Source organism: Rhinatrema bivittatum, chromosome 1 (genome assembly GCF_901001135.1).
Source record: "Rhinatrema bivittatum chromosome 1, aRhiBiv1.1, whole genome shotgun sequence".
In the NCBI taxonomy this organism is placed as follows: Eukaryota; Metazoa; Chordata; class Amphibia; order Gymnophiona; family Rhinatrematidae; genus Rhinatrema; species Rhinatrema bivittatum.
Genome location: NC_042615.1, coordinates 760,418,775 through 760,431,266, shown reverse-complemented (window position 1 = coordinate 760,431,266; position 12,492 = coordinate 760,418,775). Strand labels below are relative to the sequence as shown.

The window sequence follows — 12,492 nt, the reverse complement described above, 5'->3', positions numbered from 1 at the left end:
GGTAAGGGTGTACCAGGATCCCGTCCTTCCTCAGTCTTGCCGCCAGGACCACCATGATTTTGGTGAAGGTTCTGGGGGCGGTTGCTAGGCCGAAGGGTAGCGCTCGGAAATGGTAATGTTGACCCAGTATCGCAAAGCGCAGGAAGCGCTGGTGATCCTGATGGACTGGGATGTGAAGATAGGCTTTGGAAAGGTCCAGGGGGGTTAGGAACTCTCCCGGTTGTACTGACATTATTATGGAATGAAGAGTTTCCATGCGGAAGTGTAGTACCCGCAGATCACGGTTGATGTTCTTGAGATCCAAGATGGGCCGGAATGATCCTTCCTTCTTGGGAATGATAAAATAGATGGAATGGCGTCCCGTATTTTGTTGGGGCGTGGGAATAAATACTGCACCATGTAGAAATGATGGTGATTAATCCGAGACGTAAGCATTGCGTTCTGATAGATCCTTTTCGCAAAGTCGTCTAGGCATTTATTATCCTTTCCCGGAGGAGCAGATGTATGCGACTTTGTTTTTCGATACTTTTGAAGTGCCGACTCTACCACTATAGATTCATGTGGTAACTGAGGGATGGAATACATAGATGGCTTTTGCAGTTTAAATTTTAAGTCAGTCTTCCTCGATACTGCTGATAGAGTATAGGGTGTGTCCCATGACTTCTGTAGAACTCCATGTAACACTGCGTGTGGCGGCAGAGCTGACGGTTCCCCAGGGGCATCGAAAATCTTGAGTAACCCAAATGTCTCTGCCCTTGGTTCCAGTAATTTCTGAATATCTAGTTTTAAGATATTACCCATTTGTCTGGGGAGGAGTATGGTTCCGCTGGTTGTTCAGGTGGATCAGAAGGATAACCCGTAGATGAAGCAGGCGAGGAACGTGCTGATATAGAATCTGTGTGTTGGGACGGGGAAATGTGATATATTGGTGGAGAGTGGGATAAAGAGGAAGGCATATCCTGTTGAGCTTGCGGTGGAGTGTGTGCTGACCCCTCCGGGATAGCAGACTCTGGTGGGTAGGGTGTACGATGATTGCAGGGATTCGAAGAATCCTGCTAAGGATTGTGTAAGGTCCCAAAACGCCTTAGAAGTGTGTTGTGGCATTGATGGACGTTTAACCCCTTGAGGTGACTGCGACGGGAGAGGATTGGTATCCTTATCCTGATCTGATTGATCACTCCAATTCGCTTCACGATGACCTCTGGACTGTATCGAGTCTATACTGCTGGGGGACTGAGACGAGGAAATAGGAATCACTCTGTGAGAGGACGAGGCAGAACGATTGGAACTACTCTTATAATGAGAGGATGAAGAGGGAGAAGATTTCCCTCTCTGGAGATGTGATCTGTGATGCCTCTTCGCTTCCCCATGGTGTCGACTCGGGAAGGGCGATGAGGTCGAATGATGATGACGTCTCTTCCTTGAAGAGGATGTTCTGCTGCTTTTCGAATCTTTGTCTGAACTTGGCGTCCTGACTGAGTGCTTTCCTATTTTTGGAGATTCCTCTCTTCTTCAGTGGGCATATGCCGACCCATGGAGAGGGTTTGCTGTTGTGATAGGCTGTGGGTCTGGAGTGGATTGTCTCTGTTTTTGATTGGCTGTCTCTGGACGCGTCGAATTAGCTGGTGTTGAGTCTATAGACTGTATACTTATTTTACGTCACTTAGGGTCCGCGGATTTGGTAGATATAGTTTCCGGACCGTGATGTAGTGTTGACGTTTTTGATGATTCGGGTTTAGAAGTTGACTTTGATTTACCCTTTTCAGAGTCCTTTGTTGGCGGAGCCGAATGTATCTTCGGTGCCGAATGTGCCTTCGGCTTCGGGTCTTTTTTCCGTTCCGGCTGCTTCGGTGCCGGTTGTATTCTCGGCTCCGGATGCCTCGTCGCCGGTCTTGGCTCCGGGTGCTTCGGCGCCGGACAAGCTTTCGGCTCCAGCTGTGTTGGTGCCGTGTGAGTGTCCGGCTCCGGATGCTTTCTTGGCGCCGAGAGTGTCTTCGGCGCCGATTTTGACGTACTGGGCGCTGATGATTTTCTCTGCGCCGATAGTGTTTCCCTTTCCGGGTGCGTTTTCTTCGGCGCCGATAACTGCTTCGGATCCGCGGCCTTGGAAAGTAACAAGGCTCTTACCGGATTTTCTCCTTGAGGTCTTTGGGAACAGGGCTCAGTCAACTTGAAAGGCTCCTGTTTCCTGTCCTCCATTCTTTTGGACTGAAGACCAGGTCCCTGGTCATCATTGTCTCTGGGTTTTCTTTGTGTCTCCCTTACCTTCGGGGACTGAGGGTCCCAGGACGCCGCTCGCTTCGTGGAAGTTGAAGATTTGGACTTGGGTCCCAGCGAAGAATGTGTGGTGGATGCCTTTTCTTCTAATTCCAGCCATCGGTAGCTTCTATGACAACGAGCTCTGGGCGACATTCTTTCGCAGTGCTTGCAGTCTGATTGGGGATGCTCACGCCCAAGACATCGGTAGCAGCGATCATGCCCGTCTGTGACGGACATGATCTTACCGCAAAGGTACGGCTTGAACCCCGACTGTTTTTTGGACATTTTCTGGTCTTCTGAGGAGAAGGGCTCTGCGTGCGCTCCCGCGCGCGGAAAAAAAACAGACTGAGGAGAACCGTTACTACTGCGCGGGAACCCACGCGCAGCCGCAGAGGATCAAAAAAGGTCTTAACTCTGCTAGGAAGCTCTGCCTCCCGGGCCCTGATTGACAGTTCCCATACAGCATGGCTAATTCAGCCCTGCTATCGACAGGAAACAATATATACCATAAACCTTCATTCACAACTATCTGGGGGTTTTCCTTTATTTTTATCCTCCAATATCATCCAACCCATTCATCACACTAACAGTTCTTGACCAGGAGCCACTGACCACGGCTCCCTCCAAAAGCCAGTACTCATGACCCAGAAACTATTCTGGTCAGTAAGTGTCCGCTGTTGTGCAGGATCCTGTACTACCACCAGCCCAGGCAGTAGAAGCTGGGCTCAGGAACCCACTAAGCCATCAAAGCCTACCCACTGCAGCATATTTCAGCAAGGCCGTTAGCCTGAGCCAACATTACAGAACATGTTCATTTCACTTTCTCTGCCACCTCAAATGCTGGTCACCTTAGAAAAGCAATGCTTGAATTTGTGAAAAAGAATAAGGCTCCTGGGTTTTATAATGAAACAGAAAATGCATTTCATGATTCAGAGGTGGGATCAGTATACAAAAACAAAGGGGTCTGCACAACATATGATAAATATGGGGCTTAGCTTTTTTGTTTTTAAACACAGGACAATTTTTATGCTGAAAAGTCACTAGTTGGGGAGGTCCTGGAGGGCCTACTTAATTTTTGCTATTTAACTACTCCAAAGCGCTAATTTTCTTTCATTGTGTGTTCCTTCTTATCCCCAGAGCACTCAATGAGTTTATAACTTGTAATAATCGGTGAAATCTGTGAGAGTGGCAAAGGAAAAAATGAAGACGACCGAGGGCAATATGGTGGCCAAACTTGAGAAAATTACTGATCTCAAAGATGACCTAGTGCGAGACATGTCTAAATTGGTTTCAGCAAATTTGGAAGACCATGTCTCCAAGCTACAATCATCTTTAGATGAAATAAAAGATAGCATAGAAAAACACACCGAGTCTTTGGCAGATTTGGCAAATCAAGTGGCGGCGGCTCAAGAAATTTCTTCTGAGCAGCTTATCATGCAGATAGCGGACTTAAAAAAAAAAAAAAAAAAAAGGAATAATGTGTTGCACAAGAGACTGGAAAATCAGGAGAATAAAGCCAGAAGAAACAACATGCGGACTACTGGACTCCCAGAATGGTTCTCGGAAATCGCCTCAGGAATTCTCAACTGGGGGAGGGACCCTTAGGTATCACAACAGGAGAGTGGGGCTCGATCTTCTCCAATTTAAAAGAAGAAATTTGAAGGTAAGTTTTCCTCATCTAAAGAATACTGTGTTCCCAATAGGAGACACAATCCACATCTGCTAGGAGACTGAGATACTGAATGGCTGAGGTCACTGCAGGGGTATCTCTAGAGTGATGTCAGCTTTGAAATCTGACTCCATCTCCATCTGCTAGCAGGGGAGCACATAACCCATTGGTCCTGAGTCCATCTGGCTACACGCTAGGAAATAACCAGTAATAGAATTATTGGTTTAAGGGTTGGAGATTTGAAGAAGTATAAACCCTTTATAATACCTTATCAGTAAAATCAGAGAGCTCCGAACTGGTGTCTTGTGTGGCACTGTCACTCTCTCTCTTTATTACATTACTTGTAGCATTTAATAAAAAAGGATTTTTCTCCACAGTTGCTGGCTCTAAGCGTTTCTTTAACCACATCATGGTGCATGTGTGTACTTTGGAAATGTGGGTGAGGTTGCTTTGAAGGTGATTTTGGTGCTATCCTTTGCTTGTTGCTTCAGTATTTTCCATTTGTCTGCCTGTATTGCTATGTGACAAAGTGCTGGTAGGGTTAGGGGAGCTTTTATAATGAAGCATTTAACATTCTAACATTTTCCCATGGAAAATAAATGGGGATTTATTTTTTTTTTTTGGGAGGCTTGGTTCTCCAGTGCTTTCTTTTTTGAACTTGTTCAAGATACTCACATTTTCTTCTTGCAAGCCAAGTTGGGGGAATCTTTTTTTTTTTTTTTTTTGAAGAGTTATTGTGCCTAAGACAGATGGACATTAATGCCTTATATAATTCTTTTCAATATTCCATTTGTTGGAAAGGAAAGCAAATGCATAAGATAGGGAGGGTAGTTGCTGCAATGTGCATACAGTTTGAGCTGTCGCTAGCAGGTAATTGGTGAAGCTCTTGAGGGCTGATGAAAGCAGGGTGCCCATTTTAATTGATTCTTACCTTAAATGGAAACCTTGTGTATCAGGCCACGAATTACTGCAGCCACGTTTTGCTAAAACTTTGCTTATGTATAAAACTTACCTTGTATTGTAACCTATGCCGTCTTCCCTTGAGATGCATCTCCTTGGCATTGGGATCATTGAAGCTGCATTCACAAAGTTTGCAATGGAACCGAATCACTTTCCCTTCATCATTTCGTACCTTGAAAATTAAAAATGACCAAATTTAATTTCACTAGAAATACATAATCATGCCTCAGTTTATGGAACCATTAAATTGAAGCTTGAATTTACCCCGACAGTGCCTACAGTCACAATTTATATGATCTGGTACAACAAAATAAAAGCACACAGCTGCCCTTTGCTCCTGCTGTGGTTGGTTTGAATTACTGACCTTGACAGAAAAAGCAGAGCCTAGATTCTCCTTATGGATTGGGGCAAATGTCATAGCTCAGCCCCAGACCGGGGACTTAGGAAGCAGAGCAATGACTAAACTGTAAGGAAAAAGAAGATCTGGGAGAAAAGGAAGGGAGCACGATCAGCAACTGGTTGATGCAAAGGAAAGCTTGTCAGATGGTCAAGTGGTGAAGAATATATGCAACTGCTACCTGTTCCACAAAAAAAGGGACCAAGTAAAATATAGGAGAAGAGAGAGAGAGAGAGACAGCTAGGGAGCAAAAGAATGGGTCAGAATGAAGTCTGGAGAAGGGTCAGAAGAGGAAGTTGATGGGTGGACAGGAAAGATTTGTGGGGAGGACATGCATGTAGCTAGGAAGGAGAGCTGTAGAGAAGCTAGAGATCAGGGAGGATATAAGGGTAATAAGGAGATCAGATAAACAACATACAAAGACAGAAGAATTATAGGTAAATGTGACCAGATAAAAAAAACCTATTTAATGCTGAAAATAAAATATATATCATTTGATTAATATAGAATAGGTTATTCTGATTTAAATGTTTTACTGCTTAAAAAAACAAAACAAAATGGCAGTGAAGGGGTAAAATGAGAAATTACTATTTACCTGATAATTTCCTTTTCTTTAGGACAATCAGATTAATCCAGAACAAGTGGGTTATGCACTCCTACCAGCAGATGGAGATGGAGTAAACTGACATCATAGTATACACACGCCTGCAGTTATATCAGCCTGCCAGTATTTTTTTTAAAAGCATCTGTGGACAGACTAGCAAAAAAACATGAAAAAGTTAACTGTTGCAATACTCAGCCAACAAGCAACATTGAGCTCAGACAAGAACACCACACTAGTCTAGGGATTGGAGTAACTCTTTTACCAGTAAGTCCTGTAGACACACAGGAGGATCATTATGCAAATCATATGGCAGCCAAAGAAGGGAAACTGGATTTGACTGTCCAAAAGAAAGGGAAATCATCAGATAAGTAGCAATTTCTCATTTCTTAGTGTCAAGTCAGATGAATCCAGAACCAGTGGGATGCACCCAAGTTACTCCCAAATAGGGCAAGGGACTGCCTGCGATCCAGTCAAAACCGCACGTGCAAAGGCTGCGTCATCCTGAGCTTGCACATCCAGACCATAATACTTGGAAAGGTGTATAAGAAACATCACGTCACAGCTCGGCAAATGTCGACAGGAGAACAATCTAACTTCGACCCATGTCACTGCCTGAGCTTGAGTGGAATGGGCCCAAACCAGACTAGGTAACAGCTTCCCAGCATCCATGTATGCCAGTGATGGCTAACCTATAACACACGTGTGTCAGAGGTGACACGCCGAGACATTTTTGCTGACAAGCGCAGCGTTTCATGGACTATCGGGAAATTATTTTTAATCAGCTGTGCCGAGCCTTTAAAACTAGTTTTTTAGTATCCCCCCACCCTCTGGACCCTCCACTCCTCCAAATGCCCCCGGGCGCAGGGAGGCTCATGCGGCACAGCGACAGGCAGGGCCGTGGTGAGGCTCACGTCACCACGGCCAGAAGAAAAAGATCGCATTTAAACGCGCTGATGCTCCTCCTCCTTCCTGCCTGTGCGGCCCCGGAAGTAAACGTTGCCGGAGCTGCATGGGCAGGAAGGAGGAGAAGCATCAGCGCATGCAGAAGAGAAGCAGCGCGTGCGCTTAAGGGCCGCCGCAAATCCCAAGTCGCAGCGGCCCAAGAAGCTTAGGGCCACTGCAGAGCCCATCCTGCGGCGACCCGTGAAGAGGAGGCCCAGAGGTGAGAGAGAGGATGAGGGTCTGTAAGGGGGGGGGGGGGGTGTATGCTTGTATGAAATGAGTTGAGAGACTGTGTGGGAGTGAGGACCTGAATGTTTGCAGAGACAGCATGTTCCAGTGAGAAAGAGCCTGTGTGTGTGAGTCAGACAGCATGTGCCAGTGAGAGACTGTGTGAGTGTGAGAGAGAGAAATGCATGTGGGAATAAGAACCTGACTGTGTTTGAGGGAAGAAGATGGAGAGAAAAGAAAGAGAAAAAAGACAATATAAAAGGAATTGGCAAAAAATATGGGAAAAGGAAGGTGGGAAAAAAAGCCTGTGACCAACCAATTAGAAAACTAAGACCAGACAGCAAAGGTAAAAAAAAAATTACTTTTTAGTGATTGGCACATGTAATCTTTGGGAATGTGCAAGAATAGCAATTTCTCTATGCGTATCTCGCAATGTACAAGATCAGCATGGAGAAAGTGTAAGCCCACGGGGCCTGCACAGAGGAGGCAGCAGAATGGGCTTCAGTGCCAGTAGCAGCAATCGGCATCTCCCCAATAGCCATGAGGCAGCAGTGGACTGAGAAAGGTTCCGAGGTTGCTGTGGGAGTGGTGTGAAAATGAATGGGAGCCTGCCTGGAGGATGGAGCGGGAGAGGTAGGTAGGTGTGTGTGTGAGTAGATGTGTGTGACTGGGAGCTTGTCTGGGTGTGAGAGCATGAGTGTGTATGAGAAAATCCAGGGGAGTAAGAGTTTGTGTTTGGGGGGGTGGAGGGGGAGAGAGTGTTTTAATTGAAGATTTAGCCAATGAAATTCAGAAACAAAAAAGTCACTAAGCAGGTAAGGTAAAGAATTATTTGTTTTTGCTTTATTAATAAATACAGTACATATATTACAATTACTTTGTTATTAGAGCTACAAACATCACAAAATTATGGATTTTTCTAGAAGTGACACACCACCCGAGTTATGCTTGGTTTTTTTTATGGATTTTGACACACTGAGCTCAAAAGGTTGGCCATCACTGATGTATGCGGTCGTGACTACCTCATAAGTCCAGCAAGCTACTTTAGCCCGCAAGACTGACTCTCCCTGTCTAGTACCGCCATGTTGGTGAAACAGGCAATCTGACCTACGCAAAGGCCTAGTGACCTCTAGACACCTGACAATATGCTGCTGGACATCCAAGGGCCACAACAGATGAGACTCTTCTACATCTCTCTTCCTGGCCAGAAACGGCAGGGAGACAGACTAGTTCAATTGAAACTCAGAGGCCACTTTTGGTAAAAAGAGACTGCTCCTGGCAAGACTAGGCCTGCAGCTCGGAAACCCTATGCGCAGAACAGTTTGCCACAAGGAACACTGGTGTCAAGATCAGAAACCACAAGAACAAGATACATAGCGGTCAAAAAATCCAAAACCAAAATTCAGACTCCGTAGGGGCACCGAAAACGCAAAGGAGGATGAAGATGCTCCACTCCTTTCAGAAAATGGACCACATCAAAATGATCCGACAAGGATCATCCATTGATCAGACCCCTGAAACAGGCAAGAGTAGTTACTTGCACACTTTAAGAATAAATGGCCGGGGGGGTGTCACGTGGGGTGATGTGCTAAGGAAGACGTGTTCTCCCTTAGCGCCAGGTGCCACAGACATCAATCTACCTTCATCGACCCTCGTTAACGGCAATACGGATGACTCCCCGTCAGAAAGTCTCTAGCTCATGTTGATAGTCAATTTTATGAATAAATTGCCACTACCGATGGCCACCATGGAGGAAAAAGAGACAAAGGAAAAAAGAAGGCCGCCGATCCCAAGATGGCGGCCGGAACGGGAGAGCCGGGGCCTGCAGTATCTACCCCGCTTACAGTAGAAGTCCTGCAAGCTACGTTAGAGAGTACGCTGGATACTAAACTGGCTGGGATCACCCAACAGCTGGCTGAGGTACAATCGTCAATATCGGAACTCGGCCCGAGAATTGAGCTCCTGGAAGAGAGACTTGCTGGGGTGGAGGAGGGACTGACAGACAACACCATGAAAAGTCAGCACTCAGGCGGTAGCCCTACAGCATGTCAGCAAAAATTGGACGACCTGGAGAATCGTCTGAGGCGAGAATTTGCGGTTCCTAGGGCTGCCTGAAGCGGTAGACGATAAGGGTCTGGTAGCGTTTCTGGAGAGGCGGCTCCCAGAAGCCGTAGGCCTGGCAGATTTGCGGGGTGACTAAGGTTGAAAGGGCGCGCAGATTGGGGCCCAAAACGGCTATCAGATCTGTGCCCACGAATCGCAATAGCAAAAATTTTAAACTCTGCGGTTAAGCAGAAAATCTGGATGGCATACAGAAAAAATCCAGAGATCAATTACAAGGGCCACCAAATAAGGATTACGCAAGATTACTCAGCCCAAGTCTCGCAACAGCACAGAAAATTTTCAACAATATGCTCTAATGTAGAGATTACTTACCTGATAATCTCCTTTTCCTTAGTGTATGCAGATGGACTCAAAACAAATGGGTATAGTGTGCTCGTGCTAGCAGTTGGAGACGGATCTGACATCAGCACGGGTACATATACCCCCACAGGAAGTGTAGCAAATCAGTAATCTTCCTTGCAAAGCTTTTATGGATATATGTGTGACTGACCGATCGATTAAATGAACAGGATTACCCTGACCAATTGATGGTAGCTGGAGACCGCCAGTGTTCTCAGCCGGAAGGCGTCGACACCTGGCAGGGTGGATGCCCTATATAAGAAAACATGGCTTACCGTGAGTTGGCGAATCCCCATGTATCCCGGCAGCTGGGCGGGATGCTGAGTCCATCTGCATACACTAAGGAAAAGGAGATTATCAGGTAAGTAATCTCAACATTTTCTAGCGTGTAGCAGATGGACTCAAAACAAATGGGATGTACAAAAGCTACTCCCGGACTGGGCGGGAGGCTGCCCGAGGTCCGTTCAGGATTGCCCTCGCAAATGCTGTGTCCTCCCTGGCCTGGACGTCCAGACGATAGAATCTGGAGAAAGTATGGAGGGAGGACCACGTCGCCGCTTTACATATCTCTGCAGGCAACAGCAGCTTAGTTTCTGCCCAAGAGGCCGATTGTGCTCTGGTAGAGTGAGCCTTGACCTGTAGAGGCGGTAGTTTTCCTGCCTCGACGTAGGCTGCCTTGATAACTTCTTTAATCCAGCGGGCGATGGTTGGCCGTGAGGCCGCTTCCCCTTGCTTCTTCCCGCTGTGCAGGACGAACAGATGGTCCGTCTTTCGTACTGCTTCTGACATTCCCAGATATCTGGACAGCAGTCTGCCGATGTCGAGATGGCGTAGCATTCGACCTTCTTCAGACTTCTTCAAACCTTCTGTGGTAGGCAAGGATATGGTTTGGTTGAGGTGAAAGTGTGAGACCACTTTGGGTAAAAAGGATGGAACTGCGCGAAGATGGATAGCCTCTGGAGTGATTCTGAGAAATGGATCACAGCAGGATAGTGCTTGTAGCTCTGAGATGCGGCGTGCTAAACACACAGCCAGCAAGAACACCATCTTCAAGGTTAACAAACGGAGAGACAGGCCTCGAAAGGGCCTGAAGGCTGATCCCGCTAGAAATTCCAATACTAGGTTGAGGTTCCACAAGGGCACTGGGCACTTCAGTGGCGGGTGAATGTGTTTGACTCCTTTCAGGAAACGTGAAACGTCTGGGTGTTTGGCAATGGTGTTGCCGTCACTCCTGGGACTGTAGCAAGACAGTGCTGCTACCTGAACCTTGATGGAGCTGAGGGATAGACCCTTCTGAAGTCCATCTTGTAGGAAGTCCAAAATGATAGGAATCTTAGCGGCATGCGAATTGGTGCTATGAGAGTCGCACCAGGCTTCAAAGACTCTCCAGATCCTGATATATGTCAGTGATGTGGAGAACTTACGTGCTCGGAGAAGTGTATCTATTACTGGCTCAGAGTATCCCCTTTTCTTCAGTCTAGCCCTCTCAATGGCCAGACCGTAAGAGAGAATTGAGCTGGATCCTCGTGGAGGATGGGGCCTTGCCGTAGCAGGTCCCTGTATGGAGGCAGAGGTATAGGGTTCCCTGCCAGTAGTGTTCTCATGTCTGCGTACCAGGGTCTTCTTGGCCAGTCCAGGGCCACTAGAAGAACCAGGCCTCGGTGCCGCTGAATCCTGTGTACAATGGCGCCCAGCAGGGGCCATGGAGGAAAGGCGTATAGCAGGATCCCCTGAGGCCACGGCTGTACCAGGGCATCGATCCCCTGGGCTCGAGGATCCTGCCTGCGGCTGAAATATCTTGGAACCTGAGCGTTGGACCTGTCCGCTAATAGGTCCATGGCTGGCGTCTCCCATTGATCCACAATTATCTGAAAAGCTGTGGGTGACAGCTGCCATTCCCCCGGGTTTAGGCTTTCTCTGCTGAGGAAGTCTGCCGTCGTGTTGTCCTTCCCGGCAATGTGGATGGCGGAGATGTCCTGGAGATTTGCTTCTGCCCAAATCAGGGGAGTTATTTCCAGGGACACTTGTTGGCTTCTGGTTCCGCCCTGACGATTGATGTATGCCACCGTGGTGGCATTGTCCGACATCACTGATCGCTCTGTCGCGAAGTCTTTGGGCAAATCGCAGGCACGCTAGCCTGACTGCCTGTGCCTCTAGTCGGTTAATGTTCCACCTTGACTCTTCTCTGGTCCACCGCCCTTGGGTGGTGAGTTCCTCCCAGTGTGCTCCCCATCCGTTCAGGCTGGCATCTGTGGTGAGCAGAATCCAGGTTGGGGAGGACATTCTTGACCCCCGGCTTATGTGGCCGGGCTGCAACCACCACCGTAGCTGATACCGCACTCTGGCCGGTAGAGGTAGGCGTACGGTGTAGTTCTGTGATCGTGGGCTCCATCGAGATAGAAGGGCATGTTGCAATGGTCTCATATGAGCCTGCGCCCATGGCACCACCTCCAGAGTGGACGCCATGAGGCCGAGGACCTGTAGGTAAGCCCGAGCTGTGGGCCGGCTGGCGCTCAGCAGGACCTGCAGATGGCTCTGGAGTTTTGCCTCTCTTGGAGGTCAGGCTGACCTTGTCTTCTTGGGTGTCGAATTTGACCCCTAGGTATTCCAGCGACTGGGACTGCTGTAGGGAGCTCTTGTTTATGTTGACTATCCATCCGAGGCTTTCCAGAAGAGCTGTAACTCTGTTGGTTGCCCGGTGCCTCTCCTCCGGTGACTTCGCCCTGATCAGCCAATCGTCCAGGTAGGGGTGGACGAGAATTCCTTTCTTCCTGAGTGCCGCCGCCACTACTACTATGACCTTGGTAAAGATCCGTGGCGCGGTGGCTAACCCGAAGGGTAAAGCTCGGAACTGGAAGTGTTGATTCAGGACTTTGAAGCGTAAATAGCGCTGGTGATCCCGATGGATTGGGATATGCAGATAGGCTTCTGACAGATCTAGGGAGGTGAGAAACTCCCCTGGCTGTACTG

At 47.8% G+C, this 12,492-nt stretch overlaps 1 protein-coding gene across 1 annotated transcript in view; it reads right to left on the bottom strand.

Moving 5' to 3' along the window:
* ZFR (zinc finger RNA binding protein) overlaps window positions 1–12,492 on the bottom strand; it is a 312,134-nt gene that overhangs the window by 135,532 nt on the left and 164,110 nt on the right. Inside the window, 1 exon segment of the mRNA XM_029579284.1 lies at window positions 4,941–5,060. Within this exon segment, the coding sequence (XP_029435144.1) occupies window positions 4,941–5,060 (120 nt within the window).